Source organism: Erythrolamprus reginae, chromosome 1 (assembly GCF_031021105.1).
Source record: "Erythrolamprus reginae isolate rEryReg1 chromosome 1, rEryReg1.hap1, whole genome shotgun sequence".
Classification (NCBI taxonomy): domain Eukaryota; kingdom Metazoa; phylum Chordata; class Lepidosauria; order Squamata; family Dipsadidae; genus Erythrolamprus; species Erythrolamprus reginae.
Genome location: NC_091950.1, coordinates 325,520,318 through 325,544,417, shown reverse-complemented (window position 1 = coordinate 325,544,417; position 24,100 = coordinate 325,520,318). Strand labels below are relative to the sequence as shown.

The following is a 24,100-nucleotide window of genomic DNA, read 5'->3' as shown; positions in this document are numbered from 1 at the left end:
AAAAATATGCAAATAACAACTTTAAAAGGTTGTGGGAAGAGAAAAAAAGGGGGGTGAAGTACAAATGTACCTTGTCTGCCTATTTGTTGGGAAACTATTTTATACATGTGACTAAACAGTCCTTTTTTATTTATAAATCAAGACAACATGGCTACTGGAAAACTTCATTATGACACTGTCCTTGGAGGGGGGGAAATGAAATGGATAATGTAAGTTTGAGCATTACAGCAATGAAAATGAGCAACTAAATAATCTGACAGGGAACAAGATGCCTTGTAATGATATCTCTGCAAGCAAAAATAAATGTAAAGTAATATTTCAGTATATTTTACTGGGAAAAAAATCATAGAAACATAGAAACATAAAAGACTGACCTCAGAAAAAGACCTCATGGTCCATCTAGTCTGCCCTTATACTATTTCCTGTATTTTATCTTACAATGGATATATGTTTATCCCAGGCATGTTTAAATTCAGTTACTGTGGATTTACCAACCACGTCTGCTGAAAGTTTGTTCCAAGGATCTACTACTCTTTCAGTGAAATAATATTTTCTCATGTTGCCTTTGATCTTTCCCCCAACTAACTTCAGATTGTGTCCCCTTGTTCTTGTGTTCACTTTCCTATTAAAAACACTTCCCTCCTGGACCTTATTTAACCCTTTAACATATTTAAATGTTTCGATCATGTCCCCCCTTTTCCTTCTGTCCTCCATTTTCTTTCTATTTTTGTAGACCAATATACTATCTGGGCCTTTCAGAAACTTATACTGGAAGTCAGGGGTGAAACTCAGCAGGTTCTGACAGATTCTGAAGAACCAGTAGTGGAAATTTTGAGTAGTTTGGAGAACTGGCAAATGCCACCTCTGGCTAGCTCCAGAGTGAGGTAGAAATGGAGATTTTGCAATATCCTTTCCCTGCCACTCCTACCAAGCCATGCCCACAGAACCGGTAGGAAAGAGTTTTGAATCCCACCCCTCTTGAGATAGGTAAGAGACCTATTATGAAACACTCTCAGTTATTTTAGTCAAAAATATTGTTTAACTATAGGAGTCCTGGTTTCAAGATGCCTGCTACATTGTAAGCAAAAAAATTTCTTCTAGACCTGCCAGCTGTCAAATGTGCAAACCCGGTGTTTTCAAGAAACAAAGCAAGAGATATGGCGGAAATATATCTAAGAGTTGACCAAGTGATTGGGAATTTTCAGATTCCTACAGCAGGATTTTGAGACATGCATATGCAATTGTACTGCCGTCAAAGAGAAACCCTTTAAAGGTTTCTACCTTTGAAAAAGCAGCCTGCTACTCCTTGAAATTTTACCAGTCATTACCTGTGGAACTGTTCACCATGTTAGGTGCCATGCTGTAAGGAGGAGCTTGAGGGTTCAACAGACTTGAGTTGCTGTTCATTGGTTGGGTATATGGAGAGCTGGATCCCATAATGCCACTTTGATTGATGACAGGAAAACTGCTTTGCCTGAAGGAAGAGAAATGACACATACATGCACACAAGCTCTTATTAAATTTCTCACCGCACAATACATCTCAGTTAGTTACAAAATTCATGTTTTACAGACACCTGTAGAAGATGCAGCCAGTTAGTTTTTGCCTGTGCCAGGAACTCACTATTGGATTAGTAATGAACATATTCTAAAGCCCATTCTAAAAAAGTCATATATCATGCAGATCCCTAAGCAAAATAAATGTAATATATCTGTTAATTTAAAATGGATAAATCCTAATATTATGTAAAGAATTTGAGATTGGACATGGCCAATACATAGTGATGATCGTGCATAAGAGAGAATAGAGTGTTCACTATTGAAGTTAAAAAAAATAACTCAAGATATGTTAGCTAAAAGCTTTTGATTGTATTTTGCATAGCATACTAAATAAAAAATAAAGCAACCCTCTCAAAACAAAACGAAAATACATAAATGGATTGAAACTGTACTTAGATACGCAATTAAGAAATGGACATTCATCTTGTTTTAAAGCATTTTCTATAATTGTAACTATTGTAACCACTAATACTATATAGCTATTAATGGATTGCTGATATTTCTGTGGAAAGCTAGTTTATAAAGAATCAGAAGAGCTTTCAAGCAAAATTTTCAAAACTCTGTTTTTCTTTAACTGAGTGTAGTAAAAGTATATACTCACAAATCTGTTAATGAATGAAATCTCTAATATAAAGGATATTATATTATACAGCATATATAATATTTGCTTGTCAGAAATATTCACCAGACACAGCAACAATCACTAATATAACAGTCCTCTGATTATTGACATCAATATAAGGGGGGGGGGGATATAAATCCAATAAATAAATAAATAATAAAATAAATAAATAAGTCCTTGTCAAGTTATTTTTGTCTATAAGAAAGCTTAAATTCACCATTTAAAAAAATATAAATGCTTAAGACAAATGCCTTTCCCCCCCACTGGGATGGAAAATACAAATTGAAGAAAGCCACAGCATGGTTTGTCTGCTTATAGTTTAAAGGGATTTTTTAAAATACCAGTAAATCATTGGAGTTAATAAGTGTAATTTATGACTTAGCCAATCATGGTTTATTGTGGTTTATATATATATATATATTTATTAATAAAAAATACTGGTGGCAATGCAAAGTGTGAATTTATATGTTTTCTGTATTTTTCTATATTCTGCATTTTTTTTAGGATCAAGGAAAGTTTCTCTTAGGTGAATATGATGTGTTAGACAGTTCATTAGCTAGTAACCTAGTATTATTGACGGGAGTTATGTTTAACCTTCAAATGCTTTTATGAAATCCAGAAGCTGTATTTGGATTTTCGTTGCAACAGAAGGATCAAAGAAAATACAGATCAAGGGAGCTGAAGGAATATGGAAAAGAATATTTTTATTTATTAACTAATATCTTATTAGTTTCAACCCTTTTAATATGCTGTGGGAAAAAGTGACTAGTCAATAGATTTTTAAATCACTTTACTGAAACAAGTATGGAACATTTGGTATAATTAATGTTTTTTCCAAGTTGGTTTTGTCCTCTATTTCTGTAAAGAAGAAAAGGATTTCTTCAGATATGAAGGAGACAACTGACATACAATGTTATTCCCCTGGTGCAAGTTTTGATGTTATAGAGAAAAATACTTAAAATGCACAGCCATACACGTCTCTTCCTCTCTACCTCTCAAGAAAAAAAATTGGAGCAGAAGCATTTGCAAAAACGTAGGAAGATTTCTCTGAAATAAAATATTGTGTGTATACATATTGCCAATAACTTTTAAAGGTATTCTAAAAATATGATCAAAGCTATTACATAGGATACTATAATCTCTATTTTCCCTCTATTTTCCTAATACTTATGTATTAGTAACAGAAATTATGGAAAACGGGAAACAGAATGCATAGACACACACACATATGCAGGTGTATTCTGAACTAGCAGTATCTCATTAACATTTACTGCCTGTTTCTCCTTTATATTCAGATGACTGTAAGCCATTGATCTATCAATTAAACAAAATAACACATTATGGTTTACAACAGGACTTTTACATTTGACTGTTTCCTTTGTGCTTGGTACTACTTCGTAAATAATCTTTCTGAGATCACAGTGCTTTGGATGTATAATATGAATGTAGGTCTGTAAAAGAAATGAGATTGCATCTTTTAGAGGAGCATATATATATATATATTAATGCAATTAACTCTATTTGACAACTTTTTAGAGTTTCTCTCTGGCTTTCCATGTAGACAAGTAAGATAAAAAAAAATTGTATTTTAATGTATTAATTTGTTAATAATAATACTATTACTAATACTTATCATTATTAGCTAAAAGGATGAATAATGAGCAAATTTATACATTTCTATAATGTACATAAAACATTAAAAGGAATTGACAAATGAAAGTATTACAATATTCGAATAAATTTTGAAATTATTTTTAGGCTTTAAGACAATTCAATTTTTGAGTTGTCTATCAGGCCTGAACAATGCTACTAAGATGCTGCCAAAAGTAAATACTTTGTGGTTGGTTTATTTTTTCGGTGTGAAAGAAACTAAACTCCAAGCATAACTATTTTAAGTAAAAATAATAGCTGGCGGAAGAATTCTGGGAGTTGGCCACAAATCTTAAATTTGCCAAGACTTTTGCCTTATAGAATCTGACAATAAACTAAAAAAGAAAAAAAAGAGGAAAAGCACCAACACCAAAATGTTACATAACTGCACATGAGACACTTTGGTAGATACAAAAACAATCCAAGTAACAAACAAAACCACTTGTTCATTTTAATGCATCATCAAAATTTGGTTTTAATCAATATGCTTATCATAAGTATATTTGATTATTACTTACTATCCTGAAGCAAACAATTGTTTATTCACTGATACAATTAAATCAAGGAAATAACACTCTTCGACATCTACATCTCAGTTTTAAATTTCTTAAACAGAGTTACAATGACAAATCTATATCATAATTATTGGGAGAAAATACTAATACATGTGTTTATATAGATGTGACTATCTTAAGATCCAGATTTGGGAAGCAGTAGCTACTTATACAAATTAACAATTTGTATAACAATTAAAAAAGGATTTTTGGGGGGATGGATGCCAATGGAGATTGTTCCTGTTTTTCAGGGAAATTTGCTTACTGGAGCTCACTGGATACATGAATGAACTTAGTCATTCTCTCCCAGGATTACCTACTCCACTGGTTTACCGGGGGTGGTGGTGGGAGAGACAGCATTATGCAATCTGCTTTGGAATAATGGGAGAGGGTAAGTGTGTGTATCTGTAAGTGTCAGGATATAAATCTAACATATTTTATTTTCATTATTATCCTCATGCATGATCTCCTGGTATTCGTAAAGGTAGAGGTAAAGGAGGAACAGAAACCTGAATCATTATTACAAAGAAAAGGAAAGACCATGAATCTGAGATTGCAATGCCACGATAAATATTTTAGAGTATTAATAAGAAAATGGAGTAATCTTAACATATCTAGTTAAAACGACACTGTATTTCCATATGACAAAATAAAAGACACAAAGGAAATATGTTAGTGGCCTACAAGTTTATTAAGCTACCATGTGTAAAATGCCTCAAACATCTGTTGAAGCTAAGACCATTACTAGATTAATACATAAAAAGCTGAGAATTAGGGAGAAATCTTGATTTAAAAATTACTGGACAATCTGACTATAACAATGGCTGATTCCCTATGACTAAAGGCTTCAAGATGTGTCTTTATCGCTATTAAGCAGTAGTGGTTGTACTGTTTCAATTAACTGGATGTGACTAGATCTAATTGAATATATGACCTCTACACCTGTTCCAAATAATTTTGTATTCAATTATTTCCAACCAGTCAGATATATTAAAAATAATTGATGCATTTTTGTGCACCTTGTATATAAAATTATGCCTATGTTTCTCATATAGCCAGTGTATCTTTACATACATTTTTAACGTATATGAACATTTCAGGGGGATAAAGCTTTAGAAGACAACTTTCATAATTAATAATTCAGAGAAATTTTATATTTTTATTCTGATTCCATGGCATTTGGTCCTTAAGTAGAATGATAACTGAATATGACAAATACAGTAGTTCTACATTCATTTTGCATTGTCAAGTAGAGCCCATTAAGAACTAAACTGAAATTGTAAGATTTATTCTGATTAACCTTTGGGCACTAAACACTAATAGCTTGCACAACATTTATTAAATATATTTATATATCCTTAAAATCATACAATCATTTGTAGTTACTAAAGAAAGAAATGAAGGAAGGAAGAAAATATGCTCCTGCCAGTACTATTTTCACTGAAGGACTATTTGACCTGCTCTAACACATTTTTAGCTTTTCCCCTGCAACCTAAACTCCATTATGGTATGAGTGTTTGAAGTGTTTAAACCAATTTCCAAAACTGTTGTGGCATTTATGGATGAAAAACGTCAACAGTGGAACAAATTCAATGTACCATAGACAGTATTGGGAAAGGTGTAAAATAATGCCCTGGTTACATTTAAGATAGTTACAGTATTTTTAGCAGCTAAATCAAAATTTTAACTTTAGCTCAGATAGCGTCAAAGCTAGTCCTGTAAATAAATTGTGATCTTCTTTCTACTTCAAATGCTGAGGGTGTCTGAAATAATTGTGTCAGGGACACCTTTGGAACTATGCCTGAATTGTACTGTTTTAATTCATGTCTATTTAAAACAACTTCTGTAAACTTAGAGGCATGTTCTAAACTCAACAATGAGATACCACTGTCACTTTATATGAAATCTTTTACTATAACAAAACTTTTCAAGATTATTAAAACTAAAGGAGAGAGAAAAAGCTGTTTTAATATTATGCTCAGAACATTTTTATATCTGATCATTAATACTTATTTCTACTTCATTTCCTGTCTCATATTTTAGTAAATGAATTTCATCCCTGCACAACTAAAATTCACGTTGGTGTGGAGAAACTCTATCTAGGTGTTGAAAATCCCTCTGAAGACAATCAGTAATAGAGGCAACCCAAAATGGGGAACAGTTTCTCCCAGTCAAACCTGCTGAAGTGAGGAAATTACACCTTAATATGCTTATGCATGTACATGAAGCCTTCTATTACATGTTCTTTTTAATTAACATTTTCTCAAACACAAACATTTTTTTAAAAAGTATATACATTTATGCATAATATTGTATGTAATAAGTTTATGAACTCTGAGATGGTTACTAATCTACATATTAAAAACAGGCAAAGATGAATGGAGATTTAGCCATTTTTGGGGAGCAACTGTATAAAATAAGGTGCAGACAAAACTAAGGAAATCTCAGAAGGTCAGAATTAAATTGCAAGAGATCAACATTGCTTATTTAGTATGAGCAATGTTGACTTAACCGATCTTCAAACTTCTTGGAAGTTACCAAGTTGACCCCCGGGACTGCAACGTTTTAAAACAATAATTGGAGTTAAAAGTTTTAAGCAGGGATATTTTGTAACATAGTGGCAATCAATAAGCCTAGCTACTTGATGAACAACCATGAAAATGCCTGCTGGAAACACACACAAACATACTGACCAAACTGCCCTATGCTTTATCTATGCCGTATCTGCCATATGACAATATTTCTCTTTCCTTTCAAATGTCAAAGAATGATTTGAAGGTTGTTATTTAAACACAGTGACCTGTACAATAACCAGATGTACTTCATTTAAATCTGGGTTGAGCTACGTCTAGCAATAAAAAGCTTCTAATCTGTCATACCCTGACATCAAATGTGTTATTATAATGAGAGTAATTCAGAGGTGAGATCTGAAAATATATTTTCCTGCTGGGATTTTCTTACAGTCTTTCATACATATAATTTGGTTGCAGCTTTTCTTCCCTGGCACAGTATGATTTTTCTAAATTCAGACTATTAGCAACTTGTAGAGTACAAGAGGTTGCAAGTTTATGTGTGTGAGAGAGGAAGGAAAGAAGGAAAGAATGGAGAATGGAAAGAATATGCTTATGTCATTTTGTTAATGTTATTGCCTCAGAAAGCAACAATTTGATAAAATTTCCAAGGCTAAATTACCACTAATATAAATAATTTTATTTATTTATTAGATTTGTATGCCGCCCCTCTCCAAAGACTCGGGGCTGCTAACAACAATGAAAAGACAATGAAAACAAATCTAATATTAAAAATAATCTAAAAACCCCCAATTTAAAGAACCACTTATACATACAAGCATACCATGTATAAATTCTATAAGCCTAGGGCAGTGATGGGCAACCTTTTGAGCTTGGTGTGTCAAAATTCGCCAAAAAACCGAGCATAACTCGGGTGGTGTGTCACCTTAAGAAAAAAACCCATAATTTTGTGATATTTATACTTTAAACAACAAATATGTATAATTATTTAACTTACCTGCTTAGTGACTTCTTTGTTAATCTGTCAGTTGGTTTCAACTGCGACCTAAATTTCACAGCGACCTAAATTTGGGGCTTAATTGTAATTGCAATTCGAGGACTACCTAATGACATTCATAATCACGATAGTTTCTGACACTCGATTACACTAGGATGGGAAATACGAGGTGGAATGGGATGAACCAGAAACTCAAAAATACTGCTCAAAAAAATAAAGGGAACACTTAAACAACACAATATAACTCCAAGTAAATTAAACTTCTGTGAAATCAAACTGCCCACCTAGGAAGCAACACTGATTGACAATCAATTTCACATGTTGTCAGCACATTCAACTTTGTACAGAACAAAGTATTCAATGAGAATATGTCATTCATTCAGATTTAGGATATATTTTTTGAGTGTTCCCTTTATTTTTTTTTACCAGTGTATTTTTTCACAAAGCATGTGTGCACACTTGTGTGCATGCTTGTTTCTCTCTCTCTCTCGGCGGGTGTGCATTCTTCATATATGAAATGTTGGCGACAGTGTTCCCTCCAATTTTTTTCCGGTGTGGGCGGAAAAGTATAGTGTCTGAGCGGCATAAATCTCTAAATAAATAATTTTTTAAAAAAGTGTGGGCGCACGCTATTACGCATGCGCGAGTTCTGACATCCATAATTTGCAACCCCTCCTCTCTCTCTTTCTCTCTCCTCCTTCCTCTCTCATCTCTTTCCTTTCTCTCCCTCCCTCTTTCTATCCTTTCTATCACTCACTTTCTTTCCCTTTCTCCTTCATTTCCTCTTTCTCTCATTCCCTCTTTCTCTCTATCCTTTCTATCTCTCACTCTTTCCTTCTCTCCCTCCCTTTCTGTCTCTTTCCTTTCTCTCATTCCCTCTTTCTCTCTATCCTTTCTATCTCTCACTCTTTCCTTCTCTCCCTCCCTTTCTCTCTCTCTTTCCTTTCTCTCATTCCCTCTTTCTCTCTATCCTTTCTATCTCTCACTTTTTCTTTCTTTCCCTCCCTTTCTGTCATTCCCTCTTTGTCTCCTGGGGCGGCCTGCGCCAGCCCTGCACCCCCCCCCTGCGGAGGGAAAGCATTTGGCATCGGCACCGCCAACCCCCCCTCCACGAGCAGCAAAAGCCTCAGCGACGGAGCCGAAAGGCAAACAGCGCGCCCCGCCGCTTAGGCTTTTGCTGCTCCTGGAGGGGGGGAGGATTTTCTCCTCCCCGCCCCCCCCCCGCAGCCAAACGTCGCTGAGGCTTTTGGCATCGGCGCCTTCCCCTCCACGAGCAGCAAAAACCTAAGCGACAGGGTCGAAAGCCTAAGCGGCGGAGCGCAGCGCTCCGCTCAGGATGCGTGCTTGGAGACAACTTTGCGCCCGGGCGGCAATCCCACCGATGGACGGCGCCGCCTTGCCGGAAGCCCGGAGACCGCAGAGAACGGGCGAGTGGGAGGCTCAGGCAGGGTCTTCTCCCATGCCAGAAGCCCCGAGAAAGGCGTGTTGGGAATCCAAGCGAGCAGCCCGTCGTAGAGGGGTGGCGCTGATGCCAAACCCCCCCCCCCAGGAAAGAGGTGCAGGAAAGCAGCGTGTTTAAAAGGCGCGCTGCTTTCACGGAAAGCAAACCCGGCTTTCCTGGCCGGCACAGGGCTTTCCCGCTGCTCCCCCCCCAAAACACAACGGAGGATGACAAGCAGGATGAAGTGGGGTGCAGCAACGCGAGGCTCAAGCAGGGCAGCTTCCGCGCGTTTCTTTCGACGGAAGAGGAGGAGAGGGAGCGGATCGGGCGGGCGGGGGCAGCGCCTTCTACTGCCGGCGCTTCACCCCCCTGCCCCCCCCACGGGCTGGCAGGGGGATGGGGATTGCGCGCCCATGGAAAAGGGCACGCAGGGGGGGTATTTTGGGGTGCGCGCGCGCTCGCAGCCTACAAGAAACGGTGGAGATCCCTGTGAGTTTGCCTAGCTCTCCCCCCTCCTGCTACCTCTTCAGCACTGTGCTCAGCACAGAAGCGCCTGCCTATGGCCGGGACCACCTTGCAAAAGCGCTTCTTCCTCTCCACGAAACAGGCGCATCGCCCCGGCTGAGGAAGAGACGCCACCTCAACGGCATGCACCGCCATCTTATCTATAGGTGTCACTGCCGTGGCTCCTCCCCCTTTCTCCTCCTCCTCCTCCTCTCCCATTCACCCCTACCCCGCCCCGCCTCCCACTGGACGGCGCTTTGCTTGCTCCTTCCCCGCCCTTCCGGCTCTTGCTCTTTCCTGGCTCTCCCCCACTCCCCTGCTCTCCCCCCCCCGCGGGAGCAGGGTGCCAAACTCAAAGCGCAAGATGGCGTGGAGAGCCTCTTCAGCCAGTTGGTGCCCGTCCAAGTGAAATGCCAGGGCTGCGAGGAGAGGTGCCAGCGTGGCTTTTCTTCCTTCAGCCGCGTGTCACTGAAAGTGGCTACGCGTGTCAGTGCTGACACGCGTGTCATAGGTTCGCCATCACTGGCCTAGGGGGAAGTGAAATTTCAATTCCCCCATGCCTGATGACAGAGGTGGGTTTTAAGGAGCTTGCGAAAGGCAAGGAGGGTGGGGGCAACTCTGATATCTGGGGGGAGCTGGTTCCAGAGTGTCGGGGCCGCCACAGAGAAGGCTCTTCTCCTGGGTCCCACCAAATGACATTGCTTAGGCGATGGGACCCGGAGAAGGCCAACTCTGTGGGACCTAACCGGTCGCTGGGATTCGTGCGGCAGAAGGCGGTCCTGGAGATATTCTGGTCCGATGCCATGAAGGGCTTTATAGGTCATAACCAACACTTTGAATTGTGACCGGAAATTGATCGGCAACCAATGCAGACTGCGGAGTGTTGGTGTAACATGGGCATATCTTGGGAAGCCCATGATTGCTCTCGCAGCTGCATTCTGCATGATCTGAAGTTTCCGAACACTTTTCAAAGGTAGCCCCATGTAGAGAGCGTTACAGTAGTCGAACCTTGAGGTGATGAGGGCATGAGTGACTGTGAGCAGTGAGTCCCGGTCCAGATAATAGAACAAATACATGCACAAATTGAAACTCTCAGTCAGAGTTTCTTATGAAATATAGGAAAACCTATCTTAATGTAAGTCAAAATGAGAGTTGCCAGATCTGGACTACAAAAATCTGGATTGTCACCAGATGACACGCTCTAGAAGTGTTCAGATGTTTGGGAAGATAGTTAGCTAACTCAGTGAAAAACTGTAATACCTTTTTCAATAATACTCTGTGTCTTGGCTTTAGCTTTTGAGGCAAAAGCCAAAGCTGTTTTTTTGCTTATCAATTCCTTTAATTAGAGAAAGAGAAAGTTTGTGGATAAAGGAACACTTGGAGGCTTATATGAATATGACATCAATAGCCCTTTAGATTCCTCTATATATTCTATGGCATATATATAATTCCTCAATGTACACATCCTGACAACACAAAACTATTTGTGCACTTTGGATCCCGCTAGACTTTCAAGTGATCATAGCTATATTACTGCAAATATCCCTTGTTTGCCTGGCAGTGGGTGTGAAGTATAGATAACACTATTGTGTTGTGAAATACTAATGACTGCCTCATTTAAGCCAGAGTTATTTTTGATAGCACTGTAAACAGAATTAACCTGAAGCAGGTTGCTTAGTGACTGTGCATGAAGGACTCAGTAAAATGCTTTTATCATAATAAGAAACTAGTGCACAGCAGCTTCTCCTAACCTACTGCCAAGTAGCCAAAATGTTCTAGCTATTAGCTTCTATAGCAAGAAGTGAACAGTGGAGGTATGATGTGTGTGGGGTGTTATTTGTGTGCATGCGCGGATGCTCTATATGCATTGGACCAGAGTACCTCTGGAACCGCCTGCTACCGCACGAATCCCAGCAACTGATAAGGTTCCACCGAGTTGGCCTTCTCCGGGTCCCGTCGACTAAACAATGTCGTTTGGCGGGCCCCAGGGGAAGAGCCTTCTCTGTGGCGGCCCTGGCCCTCTGGAACCAACTCCCCTCGGAGATTAGAACTGCCCCCACCCTCCCTGTCTTTCGTAAACTACTCAAGACTCACTTATACCACCAGACATGGGGGAGTTGAGATACCTTTCCCCCAGGCTTTTTTATACTTTGTTTTTTGTTTGGTATGAATGAGCCGTTTGGTTTTTTAAATAATGATAGGGTTTTATATGTTTTTTAATATTAGATTTGTTCCACTACTATATATTGTTTTTATTACTGTTGTGAGCCGCCCCGAGTCTTCGGAGAGGGGCGGCATACAAATCTAATAAATAATAATAATAATATAAGGGAAAAGGGAATATTATTAATTAATTAATTGAATTTCTATGCCGCCCTTCTCCTTGGACTCAGAGCAGCTTACAAAATGGGAACAATACAAAAAAGGACATGTGAGTAACCCAAAGTTAAAACAATCTAAAATTAGGCTAAAACCCCAATTATTAAAAAGCAGCCCCTCACATTCATTCCATTTACACTCATATATATATGGCCAGGGCAGAATACCGATGCTCAGCAGCCCCCAGCCTGCCAGCAGAGATGATACGGATAATACTATTGATTCTGGATAATATGCTACCCAGAATCAATAGTAATACACTCTAAAAATATACTTGCTATTCAGAGAATGACACTGAATTTATATAGGGTAGTTGGCTTGATTCCAAATCATCTGGTGATGGAGGCAAGAAACTAAGGTGTGTGTGTGTAACAATTTTAGTTGTTTTAATCAGTGGCATTTATTTTAATGGAACAGATATTGGTCAATAGTGTTTGCATAACCGTTTAATGTTTTCCTCCCCACAGAACTTTAAAAAAAGAAATTTCATTTTGGTTAATGTTATGACTGAAACCTATGGGACGTGTTCTATTGATATTAATGGTCTATGTAATGGAAATCAATATTTGCTTATTTCAAGCTCATCCCGTTGTGTTCACTGAGGCTTATTTCTAGTAAATTATTATGAGAATTACAGCCCATTCTGGAGGAATTCATTCACAATTTATAATCAAACAGCATTTACAGAATTGTTTTGTTTAAAAGGCTCCAGTTTAGCATATTGAGAGATGCATCTCATAAAGAAGGCTGACTTCAGTTTCCAAGTTATTCATAGTTCTGCTTAAAACTCAAGGTACAATAGAGTCTCGGTTATCCGTCCTTCGGATATCTGACATTCCGGATCATCCAACGTCATGGCTGGTTGGGGGCGTGGGTGTAGGCATTTCTGCACCCCCGAACGTGGCAGCCGTGACAGGGAAGAAATGCAATTTTCTTCTTCAGCTAATCAGAAGCGGGGCGGGGGGGGGTGTAATGAAGAGAGGAGAGGAAAGCTTGGAAACATGTTAATCTCATCTCATCTTCCAGGCAGGAAGGTTACGCTGAGTGGAGCCAGGGCAGGGGAGGCGCAGGTTGCTGCAATGCCCTGGTGGGCGGGCGGGCAAGCTGGGAGGAGCAAAGCGGAGGGCAGCAGGGACCCCGACGGCAGGAAATATTTGTGCTGGCAACGGCAGTGGCTTGGGCAAGCAGAGGAGGGAAGGAAAGAGCGTGCGAGGGATGGACGGAATACCCGCTGGCTTTTAGTAGTTTGCAGGAGCCGGGGCCTAATTATTTTTATTTATTTTTCTCCTGCCTTGATTTTAAGTCAGGTCAAGGCCACATACAGTAGAGTCTGGATTATCCGACATTTCAGCTATCCGACCATCAGCCCGCCCGTTTATGTCGGATAATCAAGGCTCTAGTGTATTTTCCAAACCATTGTTTTTTGGTCAGAAGCAAGACACAATTCTATTTTTTCTGAGTTTTGGATCTAATGCTACCTTGCTTCAATTTCTGTTCCTCTGCCAATGGATTGGAATTTTTCTTCGCCACCTGCAAGTCTCAATAGGATCTCCTTGTTGGCTCCTAAGGAATAGGAGTAGAAAGGGAATTGTATTTCTGTATTTGTGAGATTAAATTTGTTTTAGATAATTTTGGACGTCCTAAATTGTTTAGATAGTCCTACTATTATACCCACCATTCTGTCAGATGATTAATCTGTTTTGTAACTGGGCTCAGAATCAGGGCTAAGTTCTAAAGACAACATGATTTTCCATACCGGCATTTTAAGTACTGAGGTTTTTAGAATAACTTCAGGTTGGCTGCTGAATATGAGGGCAGTAAAAACACAATAAAAATGATGCATCAATACATGGAAGAAAATTTCTTAGAAGATAAGCAATTATCATAACAAGGCTTTAACTCTGTATTTTCTAAATTTAATTATATTTGTATCTTGGACTACATTTTAAAAAACCCCAGAGCAGATAATAAATATATTACAGTCAGCCAACTCAGATTATTTTAAACATAATAAAATAAATTACACTGCAGAGACAACAGTTAGCTCCAAATTCCTTTACTACTATAGCCACTAAAAAGTACAAAATCCCTCAAATCAAGGTTGATGCCTGCCAAATATTTTCTTGGCAGCATTACATAAGTGGTTTGCTTTCCTCTGAGAATTTTCTTCTCACTTTTTAGTCTAGCCAACAGTCCTTCATAATTACCCAACTAAGTCTCACTAAGTAGAATTAGGGTCCCTTCCTAGTGATTATTGTCCAATGTCAGGTTCTTCATGAATTTCCCTTAAAAGTGGGAGTTCTTCACTCTCTACCCCACCTTCACATTATTCTATGCTGAATTGTGGCTACTGTACTCTCCTGCTCCATTTTATCTTTCATCTTTATATCCTCCAATCCAAAAACTCTTGGTGGCTTACATAAAATATAAAAACCAAGCCAAACATTCACAGTATACATCCACATGAACAGAAAACCAGCCAGATATGATACTGCCATATGTTCAATAAAATGGGAAGCAGTAATGACATGATAAATTCAAGGGAATGCTCTCTGATATAATTCCTTCTGAAACATTAACGAAGAGGAGGGAGATCTATTGGGAGATTACCAATATTACATCTTAGTAATACTTGTATAATAATTATACATCACAAATCAAAATATTCAGTGGCATACAGTTCAAAAATATAAAATAACTGACATAGAAAAACAACAAATAGAAACTGAGAACATATACAGTATTAAGTTCAGTCACACAGCTCCTTTAACAAAGCTAAAATGTATTGTTATAAAACTGTCTTAACCAGATTTTGTAAAGAAATCACCATTGGATCAAGTCTTCTTCCTAAGGAGAGGGTGTTCCTTGATATAGGGCAATGATGGAAAAAAACAGCACCTTCTGGTCTTAGTCTTCCTAATCTCATGGAATCAGAGAAAGATAGCAATTTACATGACGCAGGTACCAATACTCTGCTGGAGAAGATGGTTCCTCAAAGATATCAGCACTAAGCGAAGTCATTGGTCAAAATCAGCACTAATTGTACCCATAAATGTACTAGTAGCCAATTTGCTCTATTGGCATTAATACAAGGACTGTTAAATTTTGCACCAACTGCAGTTTTTGAGTGGTCTTTCAGATCAGTTCCAGGTAGATTACACTGCATAGTCCCACTATTTGGTAATAGCAACACAATTCATTGAGAAATCCTTCTACTCCATGTACTGGTGGATCAGCTGCAGCTAGAAAAAAAGTACTCTTTGTCATGGCTTCTATCTGGCTGAGCAGTATCTATTCCATTGCGGAAAAGGTTACACAGACACATAATTTGGAATACTTCTGAATCTACCATGGTTGCTAAAGCCTTGGAATCTTATGTAACTTTTATCAATTTAGACCACATCCAACAATTATAACCACCCAGATACATATAACTTTGCAAGCAAAGCTCCTTGTAAGAGGGCCTGCCTTTCTTCAACAAGTCAAAAATATAGTGACTGCACTGTTAACTGCAGGGGTGGTATTCACTTACCTTCGCTACCGATTCACAAATGTGAGTGCGTGCGCATGTGCATAGCCTTTGCGTATGCACACAGCCTTCCATGCATGCACACAGCCTCAAAAATTTGGATAAATGGGATGTGATTACGTCTGGGCGGATAGAACCGGCTGAATACCACCTCTGGTTAACTGGAATTGGCAGATGCAATCATATTAAACGAAAACACTGACAACTGCATTGGCTGCAAGTCCATTTCTGAGCTTAATTCAAAGAGATAGTATTAGCTTACAAAGCCCCAAAGGGTTGGGACAGGCTCTCTGATGGAACACCTTCAGTTTTATTTGAAATGCTTACGAGATTCCCACACAATCAGACCAAGTGGAAAGGGGAATTTTTACCACTGGCAGCCCTCAACTTATAACCAGCCATTCATTTAATGGCACTTCCAAGTTACGAAGGCACTGAAAAAATGACTGAGGACTTGTTCTCAACCAATGTACCACTCTCATAGTCGCATGATTGTAATTTGGGCACTTGGCAACATTTAAAACACTTGCAGCCTCTTGCAGACATGGGATAGCAATTCCGGGGCTTCCCAGATGCCTTTCAACAAGCAGTCAATGGATTTTATGTCCTGGTTTCAGTGAAAGGAGAAAACGCTCAGGCAATGAGCAAGTGAGGTCCATAAGGGATGTGAGCCCTTGGGAATGAGGCTTCAGGCGGTGCAGGACAGGAATATGCACTGTGTTTACGACTAATACATTTACATATATACTCTGTGTTTACGACTGTTCTGTCGGGCTCTCTGGTAGACTCCTCCCAAAAATTCACAGGTACAAATTTCAGACACACACACGTTTGAAAATTCAAAACAATGTTCTTTATAATGAAAATTCACTTAAACCAAGCCCTCTTTTGGTATAGTAAAAAGCACTCCTCTCCAAACAAACTGGTAATTTGTACAAGTCACTTATAAGTTCTGTGATATTTAGCTTGCAGCTGTGAGGCAATTCACAGTCTTTCTTCTTTCACAAAGTGAAACACACTTTGCTCTGGTTTAGTTTCAAAGCGGGGGAAATTCAGCACACAAAAGGTCAAAGTCAGTAAAGCAGTCACGAAACACAACGATCAGACAATCCTCCACAATGGCCAAACCCACAGGCTGCTTTTTATAGCAGCCTCACTAATTACCACAGCCCCACCAAACCACAGGTGGCCTCATTTTCTTTGATAATAATCTTTCAGTTGTTGTTGCCTATGCATCGCTCTCCGCATGCGTGGCTGTATCATTAACTCTTGTTCTGAATCCAAGGAGGAGCTAGATAATGGATCTCCTTCTGAGCTGTCTGCCACACTCTCCTCCTCCCTGTCACTCATGTCTTCTTGGTCAGAGGAGCCTTCATCATCAAATTCCACCGGGGGCAAAACAGGCCTGCAGCATGTGGATGTCTCCCCCACATCTACAGTCCTTGGGGCAGGAGCTGGGCCAGAGCTAACCACAACAACGACTAATAGATTTACAGCAAGGCTGGTAAAAACATCAGGAAGCTTTGTTTGGAGAGGCATCAGCAAATAGACATACCGTAGGTTTGACAAAAGAAGAGTTGAGGAAGCAGGAGAAAGAGTATCCGTGTGCCCAATATCTTACTAGAGGATGAGGAGGAGATTTAATTCAGTAGATCTAGTAATCTAATACCACAATATAGCTTGAATAGTAGTAAGAGATGAAATAGAAACATATCTAGTAATAAACCAATGTCAAAATGAAAACACAAAAAATCATGAATCACAGATGCCGAAGATGCTTCCAGGAATGGAAGGTACTCTCTGTGTGGATTAAATCCTTTTCTGGCGAGCATACGCAGCTGAAGCATTGCCTGCTCAATGGTTGCCAATAATGAAATATTGTTTGCTGTGTCAGCATTTTTCTGCTGCTTGTGAGACACTTATTTTCTCAGGCTGGGGGAGTTTGCCCTGCTTCTTGGCATCTATATTAACTAAAGAAAGATCAGTGTTGGCTGAAGAGAGACCTGAGAGTCTACTCAGTGGCTATCAAATCACTAGGGTGCAGAACCCAGTGGGACTTGATTTCACCCGCATCTCGGAAGCATGGCTCTGAGTTAGGGGAAGCTACTAAGGAAGCTGCAAACCGCAATCACATGATGTCTTGCTATGAACTGCAGCAGCAAAAAAAGTAAATTAATGTGTGGTCATGTGATGTCTCACTTAATGACCATACAAAACGATCCTACCCCCCTTAGGATCATAAATTGAGAACTACCTATAGTCAGTCAGTCAGTCAGTCAGTCAGTCAGTCAGTCAGTCAGTCAGTCAGTCAGTCAGTCAGTCATTCATTCATTCATTCATTCATTCATTCATTCATTCATTCATTCATTCATTCATTAGATTTGTATGCCGCCCCTCTCCAAAGACTCGGGGCGGTTCACAACAGTAATAAAAACAATACAGTAGTGGAACAAATCTAATATTAAAAAACATATAAAACCCTATCATTATTTAAAAAAACCAAACAGCACATTCAAACCAAACATAAAACAAAGTATTAAAAAAAGCCTGGGGGAAAGGTATCTCAACTCCCACATGCCTGGCGGTATAAGTGAGTCTTGAGTAGTTTACGAAAGGCAGGGAGGGTGGGGGCAGTTCTAATCTCCAGGGGGAGTTGGTTCCAGAGGGCCGGGACCGCCACAGAGAAGGCTCTTCCCCTGGGGACCAGCAAACGACATTGTTTAGTCGACGGGACCCGGAGAAGGCCAACTCTGTGGGACCTTATCGGTCGCTGGGATTCGTGCGGTAGCAGGCGGTTCCGGAGGTACTCTGGTCCAATGCCATGTAGGGCTTTAAAGGTCATGACCAACATTTTGAGTCATGTCTTATCTTTAGAATGCTTTCTTCAAAAAGATGCTTTAATGTTTACATTGCAGCATTTTCTGCACCAGATGAAGACATTATAATATTTTTTCACATTTTAAAATACTAATATTTAACTGATAACTGTTTGTACTAGTGCCCTTCTTTTTTTAATCTCATTTCATGTAATATTCTGCTTAGATTTTATGTTGGTTGCTATGGTTTATATTTTTCTTCTTAATAAAATATTTCACTGACTGAACACTAGTTACTAGTTGGTATAAAAATACACTGATTTGTCAATCAACCCTGGCTTTATGGATAAATGGAGATTATCTCCACTCCTGCAAAATTGAGTTTCCTAACGTCAAACTAATAGATGATTTGCTGTCACGTGGATATTACTATACATTACATAAATAATATGTCCTTTTCTTAATAAATTTATACTAAGTAAATTGTATAACTCGCATATGTCAAAAAAGGAAGCATCTGAGCATTTTCTGTGAAAATGTCAGAATTGTGTGTTTGTGTGTGTGTATTTCTGAAAGCAAGTTATAAGCAAAATGTTTTCGATTTGCAGATTTTACTAGATTTGTGAATTTGTACTGTGATTCTGAGAAAGTAAACAACATTTGTTTATGAGGTATAAATGAACAACTGACAAACAGGATCTCCAATTTTATCCAAACCCACAATTCTCATTTTATGAACACAACAGGAAAGTTTCTATGTCAACATAGAAAGCAAAAATATATCAATTATTTTGGCAAAAGTATTCCTAGAATGATCTTCATTTAATCCATGTTGCTTCTGTACTCCATTACTGTCTTTTTTCAATTTTCAACCACTTCTGTGAAATTATGTCACTTTTCATATAGTATACAGTTACACAGAGAACAAAAAACAGTATCATTGGAATAATTCCTTTCTTACTGTACCTGTGAGCAAAGAATCCTTTTGTATTTTCTTGATAGCGATTTTTTTAGAGATGTCATTTAATTGGTTATGGAATCTGCCTTCTAGTGTGACATCTCACCAGAGAGCTATATTGCTCTTACCTTAATGACTTTCTGACACTATTAAAAATGTGGTTCGTCCAGACCTTGGGATAGGATGGTTATGGAGCCCTGTGGCAGTGATAACGAACCTATGGCACGAGTGTCACAGGTAGCACACGGAGCCAAATCTGCTGGCATGCGAGCTTTTGCCCTAGATCAATTCCAATGGGCGCGTGTGTGCTGGCCAGCTAATTTTTGGCTTGCACAGAGGCTCTGGGAGGGTGTTTTCGGCTTCCAGGGGGTCTCCAGGGGGATAGGGGAGGGCATCCAAAGGGAAGCCTTTGGAGCCTGGGGAGGGCGAAACATGAGCTGACTGGGCCCACCAGAAGTTGGGAAACAGGCCATTTCCAGACTCCAGAGGGCCTCCCGGAGGTGGGGCAAGCTGTTTTCATTCTCCCCAGGCATTGAATTATGGATGTGGGCACTCGCGCACATCCATAATAGTGCACGCCCATGCTCTTTTGGCATCCGAGGAAAAAAAGGTTCACCATCACTGCCCTATGGGTTGCGATGTGTGATACTGAGTTAGCCTTCTCGCCTGGCCTGGGGCTGCCCAGAGCTGTTCAGAAGCTGGCCGGCCTCAAATCATAAATAAAATTACGACAATATGTAAAAAGAACCGTTGCACTTACCTGAACGGTCTTCTCGCTGCACTGCAAGGAGAGTCCAACATGGGTTAATCTTCAGCCAAGCTGGAAGGGACTGAGTTAAAAATTAGCATAATTTACTGGTCCAACCCCCATGCTGCCCTCTCCGGGTCAGTCTTACAATAAAACGAAGTCATAGTGATAGTAAACCAAGGAAACTTTATTAATTAACCAACTTGTAAGTAACTCAACTATGACAACTCTGAGACCCTGGGCCCAAACAGCCGGGTGGGTTTGGACTCTCCTTGCAGTGCAGCGAGAAGACCGTTCAGGTAAGTGCAACGGTTCTTCTCCACTTGCACTGCTTCGGAGAGTCCAACATGGGATATACCCAAGCTTAACTTATTAGGGGGGGAAAAGGCTGGACCAGGGGCGCAGGATCGGTGCAAACTCTCTGCAATACTCTGCGTCCAAAGGCTGCTTCCGCAGAAGCGAAAGTGTCCAATCTGTAATGTTTAATGAAGGTATTAGGCGTGACCCAAGTTGCCGCACGGCAAATATCGTCAATCGGGGCCTGTGTTGTCCATGCCGCTGAAGTGGCTGCACTCCTTGTTGAGTGCGCTGTGATGCCACTTGGTATCGGTGTAGCCCTTGATTTGTAAGCAGTGATGATGCAGGAACGAATCCAGCAACTAATCGTCTTGGGCGAAACTTTATTCCCCATAGATGCTGGAAAATATGAGACAAATAGGGCTTCTGTCTTTCTAAAGGTGTTAGTCCGTCGAATATAAAGTTTGATGGCTCGTCTGACATCCAACTTGTGCCATCTTAGTTCCAGTGGGTGGGACCCCTGGGCACAAAAGTCTGGTAGTACAATGTCCTGAGATCTGTGAAAGACCGTGTTCACCTTAGGTAGGAAGGCGGGATCTGGCCTGAGGACCACTCTGTTGGTGTGGAAGATACATAGGTCCGGCCGGACTGATAGGGCTGAGAGTTCGGAGACCCTCCTTGCTGATGTGATTGCCGTGAGGAAGGCTGTTTTTAGAGATAACAGGCGTAGCGGTATCTCCCTCAAGGGTTCGAAGGGAGGCTCCGTGAGGGCCTGTAACACCAGTGGCAGATCCCATGTGGGGAAACGGTGAATAGTAGGAGGTCTAATGTTCGCTGCTCCTCTAATAAAATCCCGAATCCAAGGGTGCTGGGAAATTGGAGTAGTGAAGTCCATTTTAAGTATAGTGGCAATAGCTGCCGTTTGCCTGCGGAGTGTATTTGGAGCTAGTCCTTTATCCAAACCTGCTTGTAAGAACTCCAGAATTTGGATCACTGATGGTGACTGAGGATCCTGATTACGACCTCTGCAGAAAGCACAGTAAGCTTTCCAGGTAGCCTGGTAAATTCGCGTTGTGGAAGGACGGCGTGCTGCCTGTATGGTGGAGATCACCTTATCCGGAACCTGTTCCTTCCTTAGTCTCTCCCCCTCAAGTGCCACACGGCAAGACTCCACCACTGGGGGTCTGGATGGCAAATTGATCCTTGTGTCAGCACCACCTTGTGATGTGGAATGCGCCAAGGGGGAGAGATTGAGAGGTCCACTAGGTCCGCAAACCAAGGGCGTCTGGGCCAATGAGGGGCCACCAGGAGAATTTCTGCCTGTTCTTGTAATAGTTTGTGTATTACCCTCGGAATTAGGCAGACTGGAGGGAATGCATACAGCAGCTCCCTTGGCCATGGGCAGGCTAGAGCATTGATCTGTTCCGCTCCAGGTGAGGGGAACCTTGAGAAGAACCTTGGTAGGTGGTTGTTGTGGCAGGTGGCGAATAGGTCCACTGCTGGAATCCCAAATCTGTGCACAATGTCTTGGAAGAGATCCGAACTCAGGCTCCACTCTGTCGGGTCGATCGTGGTCCGACTGAGCCAATCCGCCTGTATGTTGGAGGTGCCGGATATGTGCTCTGCTCGTAGAGATGCGAGGTGTTGCTCTGCCCACCTGAACAGGGACTGAGATTCTCGCATCAGGCGACCCGATTTCGTGCCGCCTTGGTGGTTGATGTGTGCCCTGGTTGCTACATTGTCTGTAAGTATCAGTACATTTCGGCCCCTCACCAGGCCTGTGAAGTGTCGTAGAGCCAGGTGGACCGCTCTGAGTTCCAAGTAATTGATGTTGCTGCATGCGAGATCCTCTGGACTCCATAATCCTTGGGCCATCCCTACCTCGGAGTGAGCTCCCCAACCCGAGAGACTCGCGTCCGTAGTTATCGTCACCTCTTGTTGCAGTAGGAACGGCGATCCTTGATGTAGCGCCGACGACTTCCACCATGGGAGTGATTTGCGTACCTCTTGTGATATTGTCACCAATCTGGAAGAGTGGCTGGTCCGGTTTTGTTGAAAGGGAATGAGAAACCACTGCAGTGGTCTGGCATGTAGTCTGGCCCAGGGAACAATGTCTATGCAGGAGATGAGAACTCCCAACAGCTGGGACAGAAAGGCCAATGTTACTGTACGGTTGCGTTGCGCTTCTGTGATCAGCGACCTGACCTTGACCTGGCGGTCTGGTGATAGGAAGACCTTGCCTTCCATGGTGTCTATGTAGGTACCTAGGTGAGGTAAGTACCTGGTCGGTATGAGATGACTCTTTTGGTAGTTGATTGAGAACCCCGCCTCTGCCAGGGTCTCCATAGTCTCTGACAGGTCGCGTTGTGCCCGGCTGTAGCTGCTGGACAGTATAATAATATCGTCCAGATACGCCATCAGTCGTAGCGAGCGTGTCCGTAGCTCTGCGGTGAGGATGTCCAATAACTTTGTAAAAGTCCTGGGAGCTGACGATAGGCCAAAAGGCATCGCCTTGTACTGGAAATGGTGGTTTTCGAAACAAAAGCGAAGGTATTTCCTGGAGTCTGGATGCACTGGGACATGGAGGTATGCCTCCTTGAGGTCTATTGACGTCAGCCAGTCCTGTTGACGTATTGCGGATAGTATAGTCCTTAGAGAGTGCATTTTGAACCTTCGGTATTTTATGTATAAGTTCAACTGCTTCAGGTTGAGGATGAGGCGGCAACCCCCTGAGGCTTTTGGTACTATAAACACTATGGAATAGTACCCCTGTTTCTCCTGGTGTGGAGGAACCTTCTCGATGGCTCTGATCTGAAATAGATGATGAATTTCTTGGTAAAGGAGGTTGCGCTTGTGATTGTTGGAGAGAACCGGACACTCCAGAAATCTGTTTGGCGGATGCAGGGTGAACTCCAGGGCGAGTCCTTGAGTTATGGTATTTATGGCCCAAGTGTCGGTGGACATAGATGCCCAGGAGGCGGTGAAGTGCTGCAGCCGCCCCCCTATGGGAACTGACTTGGCAGAGTCATTTGTTCCTTCTAAAGCCTCCTCTGTTGGAACCTCTATAGTTCCTCCTTGATTGTTGGAACTGTCTGTTCCTATCTCCAAATCCACCTCTGTCCCCTCTGTAGGACAGTTGAGAGTAGGACCCCTGGGTATAAGATCTTCCAGCCTGGGGTGCAGAGGGGGAAGATTCGGCCCGAAAGGGCTGGCGCCTAGAATATGGGGCAGTGCGTCTTTCCTGCCTTCTGTAAGATCTAGGCATGACTTTTTTCTTGTCCTTGTCTTCCACAAGGACCTTGTCCAGAGATTCTCCAAACAATTTTGACCCATCAAATGGGGCCGAGGCAAGACGTCCCTTGGACTTGGCGTCAGCTTGCCAAGTCCGGAGCCAGAGTAAGCGTCGGGATGACTGGTTTGCTGCTAGGGCTCGTGAGGAGAAACGAGATGCAGACAGGGTGGCATCCGCCGAGAATTCTGCCGCGGCTAGTAGCTTGTTAAGGTCTTGCCTTAAG

The 24,100-nt window shown here is 41.2% G+C and overlaps 1 protein-coding gene across 8 annotated transcripts in view; it reads right to left on the bottom strand.

Moving 5' to 3' along the window:
- ARID1B (AT-rich interaction domain 1B) overlaps positions 1–24,100 on the bottom strand; it is a 494,636-nt gene that overhangs the window by 61,404 nt on the left and 409,132 nt on the right. For all 8 annotated transcript variants that reach the window (XM_070733771.1, XM_070733773.1, XM_070733775.1 and 5 more), the window contains one exon: positions 1,329–1,474. In XM_070733771.1, the coding sequence (XP_070589872.1) occupies positions 1,329–1,474 (146 nt within the window). The remainder of the gene's footprint in view (positions 1–1,328; positions 1,475–24,100) is intronic.